The sequence below is a fragment of the Melospiza georgiana genome, chromosome 3 (assembly GCF_028018845.1).
Source record: "Melospiza georgiana isolate bMelGeo1 chromosome 3, bMelGeo1.pri, whole genome shotgun sequence".
NCBI lineage: Eukaryota > Metazoa > Chordata > Aves > Passeriformes > Passerellidae > Melospiza > Melospiza georgiana.
The window spans coordinates 72,042,024-72,066,792 of record NC_080432.1 but is presented as its reverse complement, the minus strand read 5'-3'; the positions used below and the strand labels follow the sequence as shown (position 1 = coordinate 72,066,792).

The window sequence follows — 24,769 nt, the reverse complement described above, 5'->3', positions numbered from 1 at the left end:
TCTAGAATGGTGATTTCTCTATCAGGGTTAGGAAGCGTTGCCCCCAAGAGGTTGGTAAACAAAGAAGAGTCTTGTGCAGGTCCACAGTCAAAATTACTGACGCAAATGCTGTAGGGCAACTCCTGTTGGTTAACTTGTTTTTAGGGTTTTTTGTTTGTTTTTTTTGTGTTCAGCTCATGAAAGGGATACATAGTTACTCCTCTAAAATTGTTTTAATCCTGGTAAACCCCAAAATGTTGCAATAAAACCCAACCCAGGAAAGGGTGATGTGTGGTCAAAGTTGAATCAAACAGTGTTGACTGAAGGTTCATCTTGGACTATTAACACACAAGCCTCTCCCAAAAGTAACAACTCTGTAAACAATCCACTTCTTCCTGTGCTGTGTGGTAGGCAGTAGTGCAGGTGAATTTAGTTGCAGTGCTCATTTTGAGACTTCAGGATATCAATTCTGATTCTGTGTATATTAATACAGCATATTTTGTGGGTTCAGATGGCTGGTTTTGTTCTGTTTTAGTTTTAGCTAGGTTTTAGCTGTTCCTTTTGTCTATTCTGTGGTGCAGAATAGACAAAAGATGACACAGCATTCAATGAGGTGCTTAATTTGAGAAATCCCACTGATTTCAGTGAGATCAACTGCTCACTGATTTCACTGATCAACAACTTAAAATTAAGTATACAACTCAGTCTTTCCAAAACTGGTTTCTATATTGTTTAATAGAATCATAAAGTTAATAGGCTGTAAGACCTCAGGAGTGATCTAGTCATTCCCACCATTCTGGGAGTGAAATAATACTCAGACAATTCAAACCTACTCAAGCAGTTTATCCTAGTACTTACATAGATGGCTTTACTGACGACTTTTTGCTGTTTTTTGTCCTCATGTCTTTTTCTGTACTTCAGGCCTATAACTATTTGCCCTATCTTCATTGAGCTGTAAGAACATCTGGTTACTTTCCTCTTTGCTGATCTCTCTTTATATCTGGGGATTGCTCTTATGCCTCCTGCTGAGGCTTTCTGTACATTTAGTGGAAAAGAAAGCTTTTCCTCCTGTGCTTTATGGCTGTTTATAGGCTGTATGAATGTGTGTGGGATGAGAAATCTTCTGTGTATTACATTAAGCTTTTCAAGGGAACTTTCTTTTCCTTCCTATTTTGTTTTCTTTCTGTTTCTTTTAATTATGGTCTAACCTGCCTGCAGTGAGGGAGATCAATTTGGCAATGTGTTCCATGGTTCTGGCCTCGATCATCCAGACTGGTAACCTACTCGACCACAGGAAGCCTGTGTTGCCAGCATAATGCTTCCATAGAAGCCAGTTTATAGGAGGGGATAATTGCTACTGCATTTCCTTCAGTTTGGAGTCAGGATATGTGGGATACCTATTTATCCAAGAGCTGTGAAACATGCTTGTCTTACTGTTTGGACACAGCCAGCATGAATCACCAACAGGACCAAAACTTGAGCCTCCCAGGCTTGCTTGCTCATGACAGCCCATTCATTAAGTAGCAAGTGCAGTCTTGGCCACTGACAGGAAAAATGCGTGGAAGTGGCTGATATACCTCAGAATGGAGCTTGGGTCAGTTTCTGTGGGGATTTTACTGGAGCTGTTCCAAAGAGACAGTGGTTTAACATGGTCTGTCGTGCTTTGCTTCCCTGAGCACTAGGGCAGAGTTTTGGCATGTGTAGAGTGTACAAGAAGTGAAATGGGCAATTGCTGTCATTGTGGCAATGGCCTATTTTGCCAAGTTTAATTTTACATGTGAGAAGGGGTCAGTAGCTAGATTTGCAGACAACTAAAACATGTATTTAACAGTTGGTTTACTTGTAAATGCCAAACCAGAAACAGTTGCGTAAAGTCCCTTTCTAAGTGCTTGTTTTAAGTTTGGTGGGGTTTTCTGGGTTTGGTTTTTTTTGGTTTATTTTTTTTTTTTTTTTAAGTTAGACTTGTTGGTAAGTAATATTGAACAGACTTTGCCTCAAAGTTTGCATTTTATTGCATAGAACTTTGCAGTGAAGATTTTTAGATCTCTGCACTGAAGTGAATCAATTTATTGAGAAGGGATATGGAGAAGGTATTTGCAAAACTTGTGGAGATCAGAATTTGTGGTGCAAAAAATACTTGTAATATGGGCAAAGGTAATGCATAAAGTTTCCGTACTCTTTTCTGCCATATGGCTTTAGTTTTGACCTGAAAATTATTCATTTCTTGTTCCCACCTGTGCCAAATAAATTAAAAAACAGGCTACAAACATACATCTTAGAAATCTTATCATTCTGAACTAAGTATAAATCCTTTTGGCTGAAATGTTGTCCAAATTGTTGATGAAAATTTTCTTAAGATTGACATATTTTGGTTGCCTGACTATCCCTTAGTTTAATATAGTTACATTTGTTTGACTGACACACAGCTTATAAATGTTTCATTTGTAAATGGCTCTTCAGATTTTTTTTGTGACGTACATCACTAAAGAAATTGTCAACACTTTATAAATAATATTTGTCTTCTATCCTCACTGTTTTATTTTTGGAAACTAGAGTATAACAAAGTTTAAAAAAGTAAATTAAAAAAGGGAAAATGAGCTGGCAATAAACCAATATTTTAATATTATATTATTATAAATAGTAAATTGTTTTATGAAATTCCGTATTTTCAATAGTTATTGCTGCACAGCAGTGATTTTTTTTGCAGTCTCACATGGCCTCATGTTTATAGGTCAAACACAGGGTATGTTTTCTTCAAGGAAGAAGTTACTGATGTTACAGAAGTTACTATTCCTGTCTGTGATGCAATGTTTTAAGTACTTACAGTTGGAGAGAAATTGTTTGAACAGGGCTGAATCTGGGAGCAAGTCAAGACTGGAAAACATAGGTCCTGTGGAGACTGGAAGGGGAGATTTTGTTTTTGTTGGTTCCAGTGAAATTAGTATCTGAATTTACCTGTAAAGTTCCTGGCAGAAATGCTGTTACAGTGTTTCCAGTCTCAGGGCCACATTTTTGATTTTGGAGATTGGTAGGACTTTTGGAGCAGTAAGCAAGTTCTTTTTGGTTGGATAATCTTTGTAAGATGAGAGGAAAAGTATATGTTTTAGTTGCTGATTTAACATACCCTGTACATTACACTTGCTTACAGTTCTGTGCACTGTATATATATACAAAATTCTTCTTTTTTCATCTAGGCTACAGCTTTGTCAGGAGGAAAGTGAATAAAGGAAAGTTTGGCTTTGCATTGCCTTATTTCTTTCCCTGCTCTTACCTCAGGGTGGGAGGCAGGGTTTGAGGGCTGAGTGTTGCTTCAGTGGGACTGGTTTCAAGATAAGGAGTACCAAACCCGCCAGATGGATCACCTGAGCATCTTGGCTGGTTCACCTTAAGGGTGTGTTTGAAATCAGTTTGAAATCAGTTTGAAATCTGGTTCACCTTAAGGGTGTGTTTGTCATGACTTTTCTGTGCATGCCCTGATACAAACCTCAGCCCCTTTGGGCACAGATTGCTCTGCTAACCTTTGAGCAGAGGGACTGGAGCAGTTTGCTCACCACTGTGCCAGCAAAACTTCTGCTGAGGAGGACTTCCTTGGCCTGGCTTATAGCCCCATAATGAGCATTTCCACTGTCTGGGGAAAGTTTCTTGAAGTTAGTGATAGGAAACTGTTTCTCAGAGTCTGTCTTTTAATATTCAATTTCTGTTTGTTCAGATTTACCAAGTCTCCAGTGTTACTATTTTCATTGGATGGCTTCAGAGCGGAATATTTGCAGACTTGGGGTGGACTTCTACCTGTTATTAGCAAATTACGTGAGTAGTTTCTTTGTCTAAGAACTATTATGATGTCTTACCTGAAAAAAACCACAAATGCAGCTTTCCTTACTCTTTAAAATCCTCACTCTTCTGCCAAGAATATGGAAGTTGTTGCCCTAAAGAACACCCATGCACAAAGAGCTTCAAGTGTTGGAAAGTGGAAGGGCAAGAAAGAGAGAGCTTGAGGAAAGGACCCTTTTGATTTTCAGTGAAATCTTGTAAGTTGTTATGTCCCTTTTTATATTTAGGAGGTGGGGTTTTTTTGCTGTGAGGTTATTTTATTCAAAATAGAAGTAGATTCTTTTTACTCTATAATGCATATCATCTCATATTTAGGTGGAATGGCTTTGGGAAATGAAAAGCATTTGGTTATATTTGGAGAAAGAGGACAGAGAAGGAATAGACTAAGAGGAGATGATATAGAAGGGCTGGTAGAAATGTAATGAATCCAAGAAAACCTTAATTTAACAAACATTTCCAGAAGAAATATTCCCCAACTTTTTTAGTGTCTTACTTGATTTGGTGGTGTCTAAATAATTTTAGTTACTTTTCCTGTTTCTGTTTTGGCTGTGGTCTGTAGAGAACTGATGGTATTTCTTGTCTGAAAAATATGCCAATCTTCTTGACATTCAGAAATTACTACCTGGGGTGCCTGGTTTCAGTTTGACTAAAAATAAATCAGTAAAAATACTTGCTTTTTTACACAGTGGTTATTACAACTTGAAGCGTTCCAAAGGATAACAATTTGCAGATGTATCTGAGGTTTTGGGTTCTTTTTAGTTTTGTTCCGTGCTAGAATAAAATGAGACATTTGCACAGTTTTCATTAGATGCAGTTATAAAAAATAAAACTGCAGTTATAAAAAATATAAACTGGAGAAAATTTCTGGGACATTTCTAGGAGACGCTGGCTAGTACAAATTATTCAAGCTCTGCCTGAGATACAAGATAGAAGTGTCACAAAGCATCTGTAGGACTTCCAGTCTGCGGTATCCACTTACACATGTAAATTTTTTTCATTCTTTGGTCTGGATAGACTGCAGTGGAACTTCTCTCATTGACTTCTATTTGCACTTCTCTTTGCACTGAGTCCATGACAAATCCTGACCACTAAGAAGTACAAATATATTTGTATCTTCATCAAAGTCATTTCACTTCTCCACAGCTACAAGGTTTTTGATGGTCAAAACGTGTATTTTTAAAAGATTCTTATACCAGAATGCCTAATAATACATGTTTTATATCCAACAAAATACTTGTCCCAATCTGGTGTCAAGTATTAATTCTGCATTATGCTTATGATTCTAAAATACTCTGGATCATTTTTTGGTAATATGCTAGGAGGGCTTTGCTATACAATGTGCTATGGGATCTTCAGTTTTCTTCTTTTTTCCCTCATAGTAAAAAATTGGTGAAATGCTCAGATAGAGCAAATTTTCTTTAGTAAGAGAAAAATATTCTCCTTAATGAAACTTGGTGTCACTGAGGTGTACATCCACTCTGAGGGCCTGTGGCTTCAAATCTCTTATGTGCTTTATGTTCCATGTGTCCAAAAATGGTGGAAGCAGTCTATTGTAAAAATAAACTTCTCTACGAGTGAGTAAATCTCCTGCAGGACTTCACTGTTCAGAAAAGGGTAATGAAATCTATTCCTCTGTGTAGGCAGGTAACAATAGTGAATAAATTGCTTGACTATTGCTGAAAAATCGTATTAAATAATTTTGGAGTTCATAGTTGTCCATTTATAGGACTATTAAATTTTCAAAAAGAATTTAAGAATGACAGCATTTACAAAGCAGTGAACAGCTACTCACATTCACTAACTTATGGGACTGCCTGGTTCTGTGTTAAATTAGGACCATGCTAAATGCCTGTATTTTCATCTTTAAAGCATTTGATGATAAGTGCAGAATTCCAGGAGATAAAAATATTGCCATTGTTTGGTCCTGTTAATTCAGCCATGCTTACAGCAATATTCTGGTGTCTCCTTGGAGAAATCTGTCAGAGTATAGCCTGTAAAGCCTGTAAGACTATCATAATTTCACTTCTACCATGTTTTGTTTTATGTTTGCTCTCCCTTCTATTTGAAAGATGAACAATTCAGCATGGAGCTGAGGGATTCTAGTGAAGCAAGGCATAGTCTTGCTGTGAGCATGTGGTGTTAAGAGAAGACATTTTCATATACAATTATGCTGTGATATTTTAAGTTTTAGATTTTGATCCTTTTGTCTTAAAACATCTTTAACAAAGCCAATGAGCCAAAAAGAATAACGATATCTCTGTTGGAAAGTCCTAGCAAAAACTCCCTAGGATTTTTGGCAAAACTTTTTAAGTGTGTTTCTCTATTACTTTAAAAAGCAAGGGAAAACAAAACAAAAGAAAAAAAATAAACAACCTCCCCAGACACCCACATCAAAAAACTAAGATTTTGGAAAACAGTCTCAACAACAGATTTGGAAGTAGTTGCAATGTGCTAGGTGTTTTCCAGTAATAAAAGAAGATGCAAGTGATTATAAGTTACTTACAGAACACAAGTGTGGGAGGTGGTGCCTGTATGACTTGAAAGGATATATTTTTCTGGCCTGGCTTTTTTTATCCTGATTAGCTGAAATATACTATTTCAACTGAAATCTAATTGAAGCCCCAATCCAATGAGTTCAAAGTGCCTTGATGCAACACTTCCTATGTTATGAAGCCTTTAATTTCTATTCTATTTATATTATCTACAGTTACCCAGAGTCAGTAAAGATGATGCAGTGATGTTCTTCTTATAGGGTCATTAGTTTTGGTTCTTTAGCATCTGTTGAAACAGTTTTGGTATTTTTTAAGTTGTCATGAAAGCATTTTTTTTTCTTTCTGAAAATTGGGGCCCACACATTTGCTGATGAAAATTTAGACCCCTTAAATAAGGCTTGCCCAATTGCTTTGGCCTTGCTAATGCCTCTTCATACTAGCAAATACTGTTTACTAATCTCCCTAAAGCCATATGAATTGTATATTGAGATAAAGAAAACTTTGACATTCATCCTAGAATAAGAGCTTCTTTTTAATATATTTTAAAAACCCCACAGACAAGAAAGAAAGACTGCAAAACAAGCAATCATTTGACAGATGCCTTAGAGAGCCAGGCACCACTGTGTCAGTGGCCACTTCACCTCTCCTCTGGGAGCACCCAGGGTTAAGTGTCTGGTTGGTCTCAAGTTGCAGACTGCATTTATTGCATACCAGGTCAACTTTGGAGGGTGTGATTTCTTTCATTTTTCATTCTTATCTGTACATGCTTTTCACAAAGGCTATAGGTTTTGCTCATGTGACCATTGCAGTCAGACATTAGACATATATAAAGCTTGTGTTAATAGGCTTTTAGTCAGGTTGTAAATTAATATGGGAAGAAAACTTAAGTATTAAGTCCACAATTTTGAAGAGTGAAAACTTTCTGGAAATATATTATGGTTTTGGTTTTCTTTTTTTAAAATAGCTACACATTGTTATGAGAGAAACTGGCAAGTTATTTTTTTCAGTAATTTTGCTGAACTTTCTTTGTTACTTCCTCTAGGGAAATGTGGAACATACACTTCCAGTATGAGACCAGTGTATCCTTCAAAAACCTTTCCCAACCATTACTCCATTGTCACAGTAAGAATTCTTGTATAATATGTTTCCACTACTGTTCATTATCAAGTTTTCTCTAAGGGAATAGTATATTTTGATGTGTTATTAAAATAATTTGCTTTCCCTTCAGAATAGGAAAAATTATGTATTCTATTTATGTAACTTAGGTTAACAGCTATTATATAACACTACAGCTAAGTGGCCAGATCTAATGTTAGTAAATCCAGTCCTTCCAAGAGTAGCTGTGAAAAATCCCATACAGCCAAAAGTTCCCATCACTTTACAACTCCTCATTTGGGTAAATATTTGCACTAAATTGCAGTTTCCACTCTTGGAGTGGGAGCAGCTTAACTGCTTTAAGTTGCCAACCTTATTCCACTTCATTAAGGCAGCCTGGCATGATGAAAAGAAGGGTATGAAATGAGAGGAAAGATTTGAGCATCATGCTGAGATTGGCTCTGTGTGATGGACTGTACCTAAGCCTGCCTAGAAATGTCACAAAGCTGATCTTGTAAATTTGACACCTTTTGCTTGTAGGAGGAAAAAGAAAAATGGAGGTTTTCAACACAAATGCAGGGTTGGAATCCAGGACATCCTTTTTAGTTTTATCATGCCACAACTAAAATTCAATCAGATACTAGGATCTGCATTTTCTTGTCTTCCCAGTTTGTCAAGACCTTTGGTAGGAGCACCAGGTCAGGAATGAGGTGCTTAATTGTGTAATCCTCACAAATCTCCATGACTGAATATGCAACTAACAGTCGTTAACCATGCCCAGCAGCCATGTGAGGTGTACAGTGCAGAGGTTTATCTCCACTCCTCATTCTTGTGAAAAGTAGCAAGGTCCTAATGGTGGTGGTGTTTTATCCCTTATAAATGTAAAAAGCAGCTATTCTAATTAAAGACAGGGCACAAAGTCTGCTAAAACTACCCAAGACCTGGTGCCTGCATTTCTTTGGCTGCTCATGTAATGATTTTCTAGAACTAGAGCTTTTGCTCGTGTGATGGAGGTGTAGCATAGGTAATTGCTTTATCTTTGGTACTAAAGATAGAACAAATGTGTGAATTCAAGCAGTGTCTTTCAGTTTGATTCCAAAGGACAGTGCCTAATATTTTTTAAATCTCACTGAGAAGCAAATAAGGGTTGGAAGGGAGGGCTTGGACGCAATGAGAGATGATGCTGCTAAATTTGGGTACTGAGCTACTGGTGGAGTAGAAGTCACCAGCAGAGTGACTATTCAATGGATATATTTGTCTAAAGGATATGTCTGAGTCTGAGTAACTGGAAGGTTCTTTTTCTTTAGAGCATTGCAACAAGGCATACTTTCAATTACAGGGGCTGTATCCTGAATCTCATGGTATAATTGATAACAAGATGTATGACCCCAAAAGAAACGCATCCTTCACCCTTAAAAGTCAGGAGAAGTTTAACCCACAGTGGTACCAAGGCCAGCCTGTAAGTATTACCACCCTTCTGAGAATCTGCATCACCCTGTTATGTTACTTGATACGCCTTGGATGCATAGTGATGTTGAAAGAGGACAGAGGGTAATTCTAAGTCAGCCAAGAAGCGTTACTCAGCACCACTAGGAATTGCGGTACTAGAGCCAAAAAATAACAAATGAAACAAAATGTAACAGCTTTTGTTGAACTCAAATGGAATTTTCCCTAAGGAAAATGCTGGTTTAAAATAGCTAATATAGCTACCAGATTTTCATCTGTTTTTATGAGTGGGCTTGCAGTTAACTTCTGTGAGGAAATCAACAGACCAATAAGATTGAGCAATAAGAAGCACTAGTAAAGGTTTATGCTCTGCTTAAATTTCTTCTAAGTCCAAAGATGTGGTTTTAAAAGAAATCATCTCAGCTCAATCATATACCTATGGCAAAACTGTGAGATCACCATGGAGATGAAGTGGCATGGAAAAATTTGAGTGAGCGGTAGCCTAAAGAATAGCAAGGGACGAGATGTAAATATTTAGTGTGTGGGGAAGACTGGGTTTTTTTGTTGTTGTGGTTTGGTTTTTATTGTTGTTGCTAGTTTTGTTTGTTTTGTTTTATTTGGTTGTTCGTTTTTTCCTTGAGGAAAGAACACACAGGTGTAGAACTTGCAGGCCACTGAGAGTGGAGTGAGTTAGGCAGGAAAGATGCAGAAGGCATAAATCTGTAAACCTTGAGAGCAGCAGTAAAATCAAAAAAGCTGACCAAAATGCTGTTTCTGTATGTCAAGAGTGTGTGGGACATAGGTCCTTGGAATATTCCCACCCCTTCTTTTGTCACTGTTTTCTGAGACATTTCCCTTTCCTGGTGTTCAGCCATGGTTCCAGCATTGCATTTCTGCCAATGGTTCCTACCTCTGTCCTGGCTCCCTGTGGCATTGCAGCAGCAGGGATGCGAGTGTTTGCCACAAGGAATCAGCCTGCAGGGTGTAGCTGGGCTGCAGATAGTGATGCCAGGCAGGATGGACTGGAGAGCTCTGTGGAATGATTGGGTTCTGATCTCGCTGAAGGGTGTGGAGTTGGTGAGGGGCCGTGGGCCTGGCAGGCCCTCAGCTGGTTCAATGATGGGCACTAACGTGGTGAATGTTCTCCGGCAGATTTGGCTCACAGCCATGTACCAAGGGCTGAAAGCAGGGACCTTCTTCTGGCCTGGGTCTGATGTAGCAGTGAATGGAACCTTTCCAAACCTGTATGAAATATACAATGGGTATGTAAATGCCTTTCTCTTGAAGGAATATTTGACTTTAACAATTGCAGTGGGACAGATGCCAGAGCAGGCATACTTTTCCCCTACTTTTCTAAATAATTTTGTACAATGGGGGAAAAAGGGTAGGATCCCATTAACTTTGTTTCAGTATAATGTAGAACCTTTGTTTAATTATCTTTTCATTCCTCAAGAAATGTTTTAATGGTAAGATGTGTAAAAATCAGCTTTAAAGCATAACCAGCTTTGAAGCTCTAGTGCTTTACTCTTTCTATTTATACAAACCTTTTGTGGCTGATGTAGAATATTTCAGTCCGAACTTCTCATGAGTGAATGGATCATGTTTTGATGTGATATTGTCTATGGAAACTAAAGTTTTACTGTTGACTGTGGTAAGCTGTTCCAATTTAAAATTATTTTCATTGCAGATTCTGAAAATATTAAGACATTCATATTTAATCAGTGATTGCTCTTCACTGCAATTAAACATTTTCTGCTTAATAAAAATGTTTTTCACCATTTATTTAATAATCTCAAATATTGCCCAAGAAATAAGTCTTCTTATTTCTATCTTAGGATCATTTTCTCCTCTTACACCCTTCCTACAGGATGGAATTTTTGATCTTGATTTTCTGCCTATATTTTCTTCCCTATGAACTGATGATGCACTGTTACTTGAACTTGTGTTAAACACTGAATACTTACTTTGTGGTTGCCTCATGTTGTTCAAGGTCAACTTGCTTATTGTTGGTTTACTTCAGTAATTGATGCAGAGATCTACTTTGTAACATAGTATGAAAAACTTTTATTCAATCCAACCCTACTCCTAAACTAGCAATTTTTCAAAACATAATATAGAAATAAAAGCCTGCACGTGACTTTGCACCTTGAAGCCAGTTATTTACTTTGTATAATAAGCATAAGCACTACTAGAATAAGCATTATTCTAACCAATATTTAAGGGAGATTCAGATCAGGCCATAAACTCCTGTAGAGTCAGGCAAGGAGGATAGATAAATTTGTATCCTGCTAAAAAGCCTGTAATGATTTTTTTTTCGGCTAAAGCACAGTGATTTTTTGGTAATGTATGGCTAAAAGATTTAGCTCTTGAAAACACATGGTTGGTTGATATTGTATTATTTTGATGCAGCTCAATCCCCTTTGAAGAAAGAGTGGTGACTGTCCTTCGCTGGCTGCAGCTACCTGAAGATGAAAGGTAGGTATACATTTGTGAGTGTGGGTTCCTGTTCGAGTGCAATAAATTACTTTGTAAACACAATTTCTGTTTTAAACAATATCTTTTGCTTTATTCTAACAATGTTAAAATATTATTTAGGGCAAACTGTTCCTATGACTGAAGACTTTTTAAATTAAGTTGCATCGCTCAGTTTAATGTATTTTTTCTCTGAATGACAGCATTGTTTCCAATATGTGATCTCCATTGTTGAAATATAATCTCTTCAAACTGTCTCAACATGTATGTAAAATATTACATTTTTGGTACCGTTTGATATAGACCACACTTTTACACTCTGTATTTAGAAGAACCAGATTCCTCGGGACATAAGTTTGGACCAGTAAGCAGTGGAGTAAGTAGTTTTGTAGTTTCTAAATTTTTTATTTTAAGCTTGACACTTTGCTCTGACCCTATAAGTTCCATAATTCATGTTAGGTTAACTGAGATTATGTAAAGTATGCTTTTTAGGAAAAAAAATTGCTAATAGACAGTCCATCCATGATTAACATTGACATAAAGCATATAATAGCCTATTTAGTATGCCTAATTTTCATTTTCTTTATTTCAATAACTTTTAAATTACCAATGTATGTTTGGATATGTCTTGTATCTTCTTTTATCTGCTCCTGCTTACTAATGGTTCATGTTGATTTTTGGCAGGGGAGGGGAATGGGAACAGAAAATTTGTATAATTTCGATTTAGCAAGAACAGAGGTTTGCATAACAATGTCCAAGTTGTGGTGGTGAAGTATTCATGTTACAATTGTCATTCATTTCCTCCCAGTCTCTGTGCTAAGGTTAGGTGGATTTTGCCTTTATTTCCCTGCAGTTATAATTTATGCCTTCTCAGAAAGAGAAACGTAAAAGGAACATTGGCCTTATCACAGTCTGTGATTTATTATATAAGTAAGAAGTGTTTGGGACTGTTACTGTCTTAAAAAGTACTGAATAACTTTACATTTTAAAATACCAAAGTGAAAAATTCAAAGGAGAAAGTTCTTGGAAATTCAGGACCTTTGTAAAATTCTCTCATCTTGAAGGACTTTAGGCATCATAAGTAGGTATTTAGCCTCTGTGGTGACAAGAGTAAAAAAGCTCTTGCCAATTCCTCTTGAGCTGTGAGTAGTTGCTGTTGGTGTAAGGAATTAGCAGACATAATTGGAACTCCAGTATAGGGAACATGATTAAATTGGTTATCTTTTTATTTGCTTAATAAGTGGATCTAAATTTCTGTATGTCAGGAATGCTCTGGAGAGAAGTAGCCTGAGGATTTGTATATAGTCTCTGCAGGAGCATCTCTTCTTTGTTGATACAAAGCAAGACAGCTTGTACTGGTAGTTCAGTGAAGTGACAGAATTATTTCATTGGAAAACACTTTTTTTTTAACCTCGCAAGTATTTAGAAGTAGCTCCAGTGCTGTACCTCTGTAAGTGAGCTGGGGCCCCAGACCCCTGATCCCAAGCAGTGCTAGACTGGTAGTTCATTGTTTGACTTTTTCAGTTTCCTTAAATTAGTTTGACTGGATATTAGTCTCAGAGCACAGTTTCAAGGACAGTTTGCTGCAATTCCCAACAGGCATTTTGAGGAAAGGTATTGCAGGCTTGGCTTCCTCTGTTCTATCCAGCCCATCAGTATCTGCATCCTTTGTCATTCCCTGCTGTCCTTGGTTGTGCCCAAGCACAATGCAGCAAGCATCCTCAATTTCATGCTTTAAAACCACCTTCACTGGTTATGATCTGTGAGGTTTGATACTTTTGTTTGGGTTGTTTTCCTTTTTTTAAAAGCATCTGCAATTGAAATAGCACATAAAAATGTGTAGCTGTGTCATTGTGCAGTGTACAGAAAAAGATTGGGCTAAGTGCTGTGTAGTGTAGATATAGCCAATCTTCTGTAGGCAGAGGTAACTCTGAACAGTGCGGGTGATATGCAGTCTGCAGGCTCTCTTTTTTATTTAGACACATTTAACAGTAATTTTAACACTTACTTTACATTCCTATTTTTGTCCTGCAGGTCATTATGGCACTACAGAGAGTGGACAAAATAGTAGGGATGCTGATGGATGGTTTGAAGCAAATGAACTTGCATAAATGCCTCAACATTATTTTTATATCAGATCATGGTAAATTTGATTTTATAAAATATATCAGAACTTTGAAGAACTGTCTTTATAAAGTAATATTCTGAATTTATACCTATATGTTTCTGGCAAGGTTAACAAAGCAAGTAATATGTATAAAATATGTTATCAAGATGATATGACAGCTAATCAGTCTAAGAGAGACTATTTTATCAAGGGGTAAAGAAGTGGAGAACATAGGAAGGAATTAAGTAAATTTCATATTTTATTTCTAGTTACTTTTGTCACTATTACCAGATGATGAAAGAAATAGAATAAAAAATGTGAACTTTAAAAAAATAGATTTAATTTTCTTCTGTCTTTTAACTACACTGCACAGCAACAGTTTACAAACTGCTGAGGAACTGAAAAGACAAACTGTATCTTCCTTTTTATTATCAGTTCCTTTATATGTTATTAGAAGACTGTGAATATGAAACTCTGATTTATTTGTCTAGCTTTTCTGTATATCTGGAATTATTTCTATGTTACATATTTAAGCATTTTTTCTACTTCTTTTCTTGACAAATGAAATATAACCACTCTTTCATGCAGCACAAAATTGACTTCCAAAGCTCTTAGCCACAGGGAATGATGCAAAGCAAATATCTGTACAGGCTTATAAAAATTATGACATTAATGGAGTGTAAACCTGCCAGGAATTATTTAAAGTAGGAGTTTAAATGCAATAAACAACTCGAAGCCCCTTTCTGAAAATTGATAAAGAGCACAGGGAGAAAGACCAGTCAATAATTCTGTGCCTATTGGTTATTTCTTTAGATATGTGCTGAACATTATTAGGTAGGATATTGGGCTGAATTAATATTTGGTCTGACCATTGCTCCTGTTCTTAGGCTCATAAGAGTTCTTTTCCTTTTAGAGAGGAAAGTTTGTCTATTTATTAAATTGGAGAATCTTTCTCAGCCGTGTAATTGGCTGATACTGTTTATCTGTGCTTGTTTTTTTATCTTCTGTGCATGTGTATTAGGGTCTTCTTGGGTCAGATGCTTTGGGATTGCTGATAAAAACACCAGAGAAATTACATTTCTGATATCTACAGCTAAAGTTGCATGTCTCCTTAGCAAGGTTACTCTACACTGACATTCTCATTTTAAAAGAAAATGTATTTCCTTTTACAGGGATGGAAGTAGGGAGCTGCAGAAAAACAGCATATCTGAACAGCTATCTCGACGATGTCCAAGATTTCATAGTTGTACCCGGTCCTGCAGCTCGCCTTAGACCTAATAATGTTCCAGATGAGTATTTCTCTTGTATGTAGTTGCTAAACTAACTTTTGTTATTGGGTTAAATGTTTTTGTACTTTTCAAATACAAACTTGGGATCCACGTATTCCATTAGCAAATTTGTGTGAATGCCACTTAGCTACAGTCTGGACAATGATGAAGAGGAAATACTGAGTAGTATGTGCACTTGTGTTTTTAAAGACCATTTGACTCTCCAAGTCTGAAAGCATATTTGAATCTCACATTGAAATACATGAAAACATTTTATGGGCTGCCTCAGAGTTACCAACTGCAAATGCCTCCTGCCTTGTGAATGGCATTCCTTCGAATAAGATCACCCGTGCACAAGACAGCCCAAAAATCCTTCCTTCATGTCTCACCTCACTTCCTAATTTATTAAGTTTTGCATAAATTTGCAATATTTCTGTCTCAGAGAAATGTTAAATTGTGACTATCATTTATATATTATTTTGAGTATTATGTATCCTAGTTATAAAAACTTGGCCTAATGGCCTGACTCAGTAATTGGGTAAACTGCAAGTAAACATAAATAATAAAATGGAGGAAAAAAAATCAATGAATACTTATAAATTTTAAACTCTGATTTGTTAAGCAAATTTGTTATTTTAGGCAAACATTTAATCCCTGCAATTTTTAGTACTTTTTGATGTTGAGTGCAGGAGTTTTCTTCATGTTTCATAGCATTTTTCTTGTGGTGGGTTGGTTTTTTTTATGTTGAGATTATTGTTCTCTGTGCCTTTTAAGACTTGTAGACCTCAACCCCAGTGACTTTGTCCTGTTTACTTTAGAATAGCTTGATGCTATTCTAAACTGTTTTAAATTTTTACTTGGAGAACATGGGAGTCAAATGCAGTGTCAGGTTCTCCCTGGAGAAGTTTAGGAAGAGGAGAAGTGGCGCATCTCCTCCTTTGGATGTGTGCTCTGTTACAATGAGGGAGCATAGCTGTCATTGTAGCACAGCGTGTATCTGTGCAGGAATTATGAATGGTTCTATTGCCAGGGTAATCCTATAGGTACTTGAGTCGAGTGTTGGATATCAGAGTCAGGACAGAGTAACTGTGAGATGTAGCTGGGCCTGTGTTACACACAATGTCAAACTACATGATGTAATGGTCCCTTTTGGCTTGGGCCTAAGCGTCTGAAACTTAGCCAGCTGGTGCTTGGCTTTCTTTCTAAGGATAGCTGCTAAACAAAACTGCTGTCCTGGTAGCTGCACTTGTGTCTTTTTCTTTAAAGGCTTATTAGCAAAGAAATTCACCTTGATTAACACAGCCTTTAGTTGCCTTTTTTCTGAAAACTTGCTTCTTGGATTATTTTTCTAACTGTGGCTAATATAGTTTAAATGTAAGTATAGTTAACTTTTAACTAATAAATTTAACTAAAGTTTAACTAATATAGTTTCAACTTAAAGCTGTAAATAAGTAATCAAGGGGAAGAGAGGGTGAACTGAAATTTTATAAAAGCAATAGCTTGACAGTTTAGGGATTATCTTGCTCTATATGGTTTTCACTTTGGAAAAATAATTTCTTACGGCCAGAAATTTATTGAAACTTTTCATTTGTATTACGTGATGGGAATGTTTTCATTTTACATCTGATCTTTTTAAACTTAGGTGACTAATACTTACATATGATTCTTCCAGTTAATTATGAAGGCATTGTCAGAAACCTCACGGTAAGTGTTGTTTTGTCTCTTGCTCTAGCTTAATTTCTGTTGACATTTACAAGTATGTTATAGCATTAGCTGTTTGCTGGGCAACTTACATACTATGTGTACTTTGATTCACTGACAGGATGAGGGGACATAATCTTATACTGCACCAGGGAGGTTTAGGTTGGACATCTGGAAGAATTTTTTCTAGTTGACAGGATGATGTTTAATCATAGTTGTACTTGATGATGTCAGAGGTCTTTCCCAACCTAATTGATTTTGTGTGCTACCTTTGGTAAACAGCAACAATAACAAAAGTAGTTCCATACAGGGGAAGGTGAAATTTTAATAAGATGACATACAGCTATTGGGTTGTGCATTAACTAAAGCTCTGTGTTCATTTCCCTGTGTTGTATTATATATATTGTGTTTTTCTTCCAACTGGAGAACTTGGTATCTAGACCATACTAGCTGAGGGCCACGTCAGTGTAAAGCTCAGTTCTATTGCCAAGACACACACAGGATTTTCTTGCTCACACCTTTTTGATAAACAGCTTTGAGAGAGGATATTGAATTTTATTTTTTGGGGAGGATGTCAGTTGCAGTGTAATGAATTTGCTTTTTTGCTTTGTCCCTGGCTTCTGTTCTCATCCCTGCACTGTAATCTGTTTGCCTCTCATTTATGCAAACTTTGTTGCTGGTGAGAACAATGCTGTTTGTATAGATGACTTCAGTATTCAAAATTTCCAATACTACAGTAGAGATTTTGGGGGTTTTTTTCCTTTTTAAAATAATTAATGGATCTTGGTTCATAAAAAGTTCATTTGTCCCTGTGTGATCAGTCTAAAAATCCTAAATGTCTGTTACCTTCTCTATTACAAAGCTGTAGACTTTTTGCATTGGACAATCTCTTATCACTTGTGAAAGTATCATGATATTTATGTCTTAGTGTAATTCTTTATTAATTCTCTGCAGTACAGTTTGGTTCTATACAACTGTAGGCTGTAAGAAAAAAAAGCAAGTTTTGTCCAATACTGCAATATTAAATATATTTTAGTAACTATTGAATCCAAATCCAGTCAGTATTTGTGATTTAAGTATTCATTCATATGTCTCAGATCTTATGACTCCAATCCTGGTGGAGTTACATTGTTCTTAGTGGAAGTTATTGCAGATCATTTGCAATTGATGCGCTTTTAAGAACTGTGCATGACATAAAATATGCATTTCACCAAAATTTCCTTATGTTTTAATTTAAACATTTCAGTGCATAAAACCAAATCAGCCTTTCAAAGCTTACATGAAGCAGCTGCTGCCCAAGCGTTTCCATTATTCCTATAATGACCGCATTGAACCACTGCACTTTTATTTAGACTCCCAGTGGCAGCTTGCTCGGTAAGTTTCAGTTCTCAGTACCTGAATGTACAACAAATAATTTATTGTTTTCTCTTCCAAGTGGTTAGAGTCCAGTGATAGCTGTTACAGTGTGATATTCTTGTTTGTTGTTGCAAAAGGACGTTGCAAAGGAACAATGCATGCTTTTTGCTGCAGGTTTTGCTGGCCTGGGGAGGCTAAATTCTAAACTGGCAGCTATTGATATTCTGCCTGCTGGGTATGGAGGTAGTGGCAGGTTAGAAACTAAAGTCCTCACTCTCAGATACTTGAGCACATCTTGCCATGCTGTAGGAATTTCCAAAGTGAGTCCATGAAGACAGAACATGTAAATAATTTCTAGGTTAAATCAGTCTTGTCAGTCATTGAACTTACTGAGTCCCTGGTAGTTCATTACTTTATGTGTTTTGATTAAAGAATTTACAAGTCCCAGAACAGTGGTATCTGTTGTAATGGTATTAATTTTGAGCACCTCTGTGATACTTCAGGGCTTTATCTGTTAGCCTGAAATGAAAATTTTTTTTCATATGTCATGTGCTTTGAATTTAAATGACTCTGAAAGACACATGAAAACTCCAAAGGGATAATATTTGCAGAGAAAATTACTATTCTGATTTTAAAGGCATTCTCTTCCCAAACACTAAAGACTTCTCATTCTCTATGGATAATCCTCTAAGTATCTTTTAACAGAGAAGTAAATACGTCATCACTGAATGTGCTTTATGCTGATGTGATTTGTGAGTTACATAAACTGTGTATTTTTAATAGAAAACCACTTGAAATTAAAAGCTGCAAAGGTGGATTCCATGGCTCAGACAATCGCTTCCCCAATATGCAGGTGAGGTTTAAACTTCTGTTAGCTCTTATTTTTAGTTCCCTCTCTTTCCAAAGGCGGTGTTTGCTGGGTGTTGAGGTTTGTTTGTTGGTGTGTTTTTTTGATTTAAGATCTGTGATATTATTCCATCTGCAGTTCAAGAAATAAAACAGGACTGATATTGTCATGTGCTGGATAACCCATAAAAATAAGGAGAGTCTTGAACTTCTCTTTAATGGGAAATGATAAGAGATCATAGTGAAACATCAAATCTGATCCACAGTTTCATCTAATTTGAGAAAGTCACTTAACCTATCCTCTGCCTTAGTTTCTGCTATCAATAAAACGAAAGCCAATATTCTTGAGTTCAAAAAGCTGTTTTCAAGATTAAAATTCACATACTGTTGTGAGGTACTTGGAACTATTACAGTGAATATGTGTAAACACTTTTAAAAGAGAAATCTGTGTATTACATGGACTTTGTAAGTCTTCTCATGAAACTTGTTTTCAATAATTTTCTTTCTTAAAAGCCTTTTTTTTTATGTGTTGTAGAGTTATATAATATTGGCACCAAACTGTTTTTAAAAAAGTCCTAATCTTGTATCAATTTACTTTTCCTACCCATCAATTTACCCTTTATATTTCTTCCCTGATTTGACAATGGAAAACCTGCTGATAGTGTTTCTAGTAATGGGTTGCAATCAGTAAGCCACGTGATGCCATATGTACTCCATCTCTCTCTGCTGTAGTTTGACTGTGTAAATTTTTTTCAGTAGACTGACTCTATTCAAACTTTTTTGCCACACTTGGGATTGCCAGTTCATAGCACCCCTAACAAGTCCTAAACCAGATATAATTTATCCTTTTTGTGGCCACCATTATAGCAGCATAACAGTATTTCATACTCTGTAACCAAAAACAACAGAAAGGAGGTAGCGTGTCCATGCCTCATCTGGTTCAAATTAGGCTGGTTGAGTACATTAATAGCCTGCAGATTCTATTATCAACAGTTGCAAAATAATGCCCTATGTTATGCTTTGATCTCAAAGAAAGGACTTAAGAGTTGAGTTTTAGCCTCTGTTTTTGCCACACAGCTATGAAATCTGAGACAATTGCATTGTTCGCAAAGAGCTTGGAGATCTTATCCAGGGATGTGCTATACGGTGTAAAACATCCATCACTCATTCAGTATCTTGATACCACAGATGTGTGCAATCTGTTTATCATCATTAAAAATAAGCTGAATAACTGAGGACAAGTTTTAAAACAATATTTTCGGCAGCAGTTGAGCTTAAGCATTTGCTGCCCTTGCCTCTTTGTTCATGCTGCAAACCCTGCAGTATGCTGGTGTAACATTTGTGTGGCTGCAGTGTCAAGTAGGTTGGGGAATTGAGCCAGAAGGAAAAGAGCCAGCAGGGAAAAAAAAAGGAAAAGTTTTTGAGCTGGCAGCATTCCTGGATCAGGTCCAGTACAGCTTGGGAAGTGGTGCAAGAAGGAACAGCTGCAAACCAGGCATGGAAGCCTACGATCCTACCATTGCTAAACCACTTAAAGCATTGCTACCAACAGATGTTTTTAGACCCCCAAGTTAAAATCTTCCAAATTGTTTACAGGATGTGATATGTGATGGTTACTTTGGATCAACATTTCCATTAACTCTTTTAAAGCATTTAAGAAGATAACTTGTAATTTCTTCAAAAGCAGAGAAGAGCAAGGGACATCATAAATGGCTAAAGGCAACAATGAGACAGAATTGGGTTTCCTAGTACTCTTCTACTATTTAAAAAATTTATTCTTATACATCTACTTTTTTAAAAAATGAAAAACACATGCTTTTGACTTGATACATACTGTGTTGGTAAAAAGATTAAGATTCCAAGATTAATTTATTGGAAGAAAATGCCCTCTGAGTATAAAGATAATTTTCATTTCAATTTGTCTTAAACAGAATTTCACTATACTTTTCCCTGTAAATCCTAGGCTATCTTTATTGGTTTTGGACCAGGATTCAAGTTTGGTACTCAAGTTGATCCATTTGAAAACATTGAAGTATATAATTTAATGTGTGGTAAGTACAATGGATGGGCGTCAGTTTTGTTCAGTAAAGTATAATATCTTTTGGGCATTGTAAATCTTCTAATAACAGATTGCTAAGTGTCCTCAGAAACTCATCCTTAAGAGCTGCTGCTATTTTCACAAATCAGCTGTTTGTTTTTCTGAGAAAGGGCCATCTCTAAATGACTAACAGCAGTTTAGGGTCTACTGGTCTGGCTACCTTGTCTATCTTTTTTTCACTGGTCACACTGTGTATTCCTCTGGCTTTTCCAGAGCTGGTGCTTTGACTCACCACTACTAAAAATGGCTACTTCAGAATGTCTCTACCATCATGAAGGAAAATCTCCTTTCCTTCCTCTTTCAAACACAATGTTACTGTGACTCCTTATTCCTGTCTTCGTTCTTCATTCTGTATTTCATGGTTTCTCCATAAGTCTGTCACTAGATCTACCACTTTCTGTTCATTTATTCCCCTTGAGGTCCTCACCTGTTTTCCATTATTTCCTGCCTACATCTCTCTCTGGTTTGAAACTATACTGCTTCTGGGAGAAGAAAAGTATACCAAAGAGTTTGATCCAGAAAATACTTAAGAGTACTGCAAATGCTTGAGATTGGTGGCTGTATTCAAGCAACCTGCTCAACCTTACAAGAAGACCAGTGTTCAGTACAGAATACTGAACACCAGCTAAGAATCTGTGTGGCCCCTTTTAAAGAGGTTACATTGCTTTTCTCCTTGGGTGTTTTGAGCAGTAAGCAGTGAAGCTTTGACTCATCCATACTGGTAAGCACAATATAATCAGCTCTGTATTACAATCTTTCTCCTCCTGTTAATATCACTTGAATTCTTTTATAGATTTGCTTGGTGTGAAGCCAGCCCCAAACAATGGAACTCATGGACGCCTAAACCATCTATTAAAGCATCCTGTTTACACCCCTCACCATCCCAAAGAAACAAGTCATCCTTCTGAATGCTCTGTGGTGGGAGAAAGAGCCTTTTCAGTGAGCCTTGGCTGCTCCTGCAGGACAGGGGTAAGCGCTAAAATGGTTAAAGTTGTGGAGGCAGAAGTCTGTTGTATTTAAAGAGTGAAACTTTGCATTCTCCAGATAGTTTTACAGTCCCTTACTATTGGTTTCAAAATCAACTCTTGTTTGGGGTTAATGAGTTCTATCCTGTATTTGTGTATTAATTTTTTGCAGATTGTTTATGTTAAGTCCCATGAATCTCTGAAGAGCCTGGAAAAAACCCACAGAAGCTTGATGGGGAAAGCATTCAGTTTTTGCTTGGCTCACTTAATTATGTTGAAATTTCTGTTCTGTGAATATTGTGTTTGGACTGTGATTTTCAAGCCTGTAGATTTGCTTGTGGCAAAACCGATTTATTACTGGAAATTCCCTGTAGTTCCTCTCCAGTACATGTGTTCTGTGTATGTATAACTTGCAAGGCAGAAGTTACATTTAAGGGTGGTACCAACTCATAATGTGCTTTGTAGAATCTCACTGCTTTTTCTTTGTAATTATAGGGCTTGCCAGTAAGGGATTTTCATCAACGTTTAAATCTTACTGAAACAGAAGGTAAGAATTTCAAATAATAATATAAAGAGCTAACAACAATAAAAACTTGTTAGTCATCAAACATTTTATGTTTTTAAACTTCTGAGCAACTCTCAAGTAAATTATGTGAAAATTTTTTGAAATATTTGCTGGAACTATAGTCCTGCCTGGAGAATTTGTGGATGCCTCACCCCTGGAAGTGTTCAAGCCCAGGTTGGATGGGGCTTTGAACAACGTGGTCTAGTGGAAGATGTCCCTGCTTTTGGCAGGGTGGTTGAAACTAGATGGTCTTTTTGGCCTCTTACAGCCCATACCATTCTATGATTCTCATGTTTTTGAATACAGTCCTCCTGAACCATTTGCTCTCAGGTAAATGTGTATCCTTATACGTGTGTCTTTATGGCATATGTGTTATCTGTTACATTTGACTTCTCTAGTACTGAAGTAATGAGCATTCCAGAATGGGAAGTAAGAGTGTTGTATGGGGAAGTACCTGATAGCAAATCAATGCAAATCATGATACCTGTAATGGCAGCGTACTTTTAAAGAGGCATAAGGAGTATTTGACATATTTGTTATGTGGTCTTGAGTTGTTACTTCTTTTACTTATGCTTCATTTCCATTCATTGGACATACCTGTGCCATGTTTAAGCTGCAGTTTGCAATGCTGTAGATGTGCTCATGAGTCATAAAACAAAATAAACTATTTTGAGCATGAAACAGGTAAAACAGCACGTAAATAATGAAAACTGTAAGTCAAAATGGAACCTAGTTCCAGGTGCTAATGCCTTGATAGATGATATCAAGAACATTAGGCTGCCTGAAATATGCTGATAGAGACCTTGTCGTGTGTGTGTGTGTTCATAAAACTTGGAGGTTTTATGCAAATAAGCTATATTTGGCAAAACCACACTATAGCTCACTATTGTTAAGAACTGGACATAAATGCCAGTTACTGGCAGGGTCCAGTATTTGCTGCTTATCCAGAGCTAATTCAAGGCTTCTGTTGATTTGTGTAGTTTGTCCTGAAACAAAGAGTGGATAGAGCTTTCTTGAATCTTTTCCACTAATGACAGGTCATAATTTTAAAACATGTCCACATGTCCCAGAACCCTTTTAAAGTAAGTCTTTCAGTATTGTAACACTCATGAGAGCAGCAAAATAAAATCCAGTTAGAGTAGTACAATGTGTTTTCTCCAAAGTGTGCCAGGGGTTTTGCTGGCATCTCTGAGGACTTTGTTTACCTGGCTTTGAAGAAACTTGACAAGGCCAGACACAATAACATATTTCAGTTCTATTTTGTAGAAATAGGAACTTAAGGCTCTAAACCTACATTTTTGAAGCAGTAGGATTTTGTCTTGAATTATCAGTGAGACCTGGTATAGCCCTGTTTTAACAGTAATAATGTCATTGTGAATTGTATTGATTAAGAACTAATCAGATATTAAAGCATTTCACAGATGAAGGAAACAGCCTAGAAGTGCCTTAAGACTGTATAGAAATTATTAGTTGCTTCAGTTTGCATGTTCTCTCATGATTGTCGCAACTTGACAGTCTGTAAGGACAAAAAATTATAACTGCGTTTTTACTTTAATGAAAAAAATATTAATTGTTTTTCCCTCATGGGTGGAGAAGTAACTGTCATAATCTTCATATTTTTTGGTACTGTGGAAAAAAACGCTGCACGTTATTGCTCAATTTCTTTCCCCATGTAATGCATTTGCCTTAAAACTGCATAATTGTTTGTGGATGGTGAGGACCTATTTAATGGATGATATACTTTGACACCTTCTTTATAATTTTAGTCATGTAATGATTGAAAATACTTGAATTTTGAAAGGCAAAGTAGTGAGCTCTTGCACAGCTGAAAATCCAATCCAATATGTCGCTGTATTGTTTACTTAGACCTCTGTATTTCCTAGTCTTTCAAATGCATTTTTACATACAACAGTGTGGTTTCTGCTGAAATAGTAATTTCAAATCACCAGAATTGGTTTCTCTCCCATCTAAATGTTACATAAAAGCAGATTCCACATTTTTAAATTGAACCATAAAGTCAACAAAGAGTTTAACCTTGTGACTTGAATTTATCTTCTGTTTTTAACAGCAAAAGGTTTTGGTTCTAATACAAGCTTAATTTGTACATAAGCTACATTTGCACATGTTTTGTAGTACAAGTTTAAATAATTTTATTGGCTTAATCACTTAATTTATTGTCTAGTACAGAAACTATGCGTTTGATATAATAATGAAAATTTTTTGTCTCATTTCTGTAACTTCTGTTTGCTTGGCAATTGAAAATTAAGGCAGCCTCAGGTGTATAAAAGAGGAGGGTATTTAACAACTAGTGTCAATTGAAAAGCAATAAGCACTATTTTTGTTGCAGTTAAGAAGACAGAGAAACTTAATTTACCCTACGGACGGCCCAGGGTTCTGCAGAAAAAACATAATTACTGCCTCCTTTACCATTACCGCTACGTGAGCGGGTACAGCCGGGACTACAGGATGGCTCTGTGGAGCACGTACACTATTGGCAGAGATGTAAGTATAAGAAGAAAGATTAGAAGCAGCCTTGAAAAGTAAAAAT

General features: G+C 36.6%; 1 protein-coding gene across 1 annotated transcript in view; it reads left to right on the top strand.

Annotated features, from left to right (window-relative positions):
• ENPP1 (ectonucleotide pyrophosphatase/phosphodiesterase 1) overlaps nt 1-24,769 on the top strand; it is a 52,767-nt gene that overhangs the window by 21,852 nt on the left and 6,146 nt on the right. The window contains exons 6-20 of the mRNA XM_058020499.1: nt 3,689-3,786; nt 7,345-7,424; nt 8,737-8,856; nt 9,996-10,105; nt 11,253-11,318; nt 11,619-11,691; nt 13,350-13,458; nt 14,595-14,726; nt 16,363-16,394; nt 17,638-17,765; nt 18,531-18,600; nt 20,557-20,644; nt 21,485-21,660; nt 22,152-22,203; nt 24,569-24,723. Coding sequence (XP_057876482.1) covers nt 3,689-3,786; nt 7,345-7,424; nt 8,737-8,856; nt 9,996-10,105; nt 11,253-11,318; nt 11,619-11,691; nt 13,350-13,458; nt 14,595-14,726; nt 16,363-16,394; nt 17,638-17,765; nt 18,531-18,600; nt 20,557-20,644; nt 21,485-21,660; nt 22,152-22,203; nt 24,569-24,723 — 1,489 coding nt within the window. The remainder of the gene's footprint in view (nt 1-3,688; nt 3,787-7,344; nt 7,425-8,736; nt 8,857-9,995; nt 10,106-11,252; nt 11,319-11,618; nt 11,692-13,349; nt 13,459-14,594; nt 14,727-16,362; nt 16,395-17,637; nt 17,766-18,530; nt 18,601-20,556; nt 20,645-21,484; nt 21,661-22,151; nt 22,204-24,568; nt 24,724-24,769) is intronic.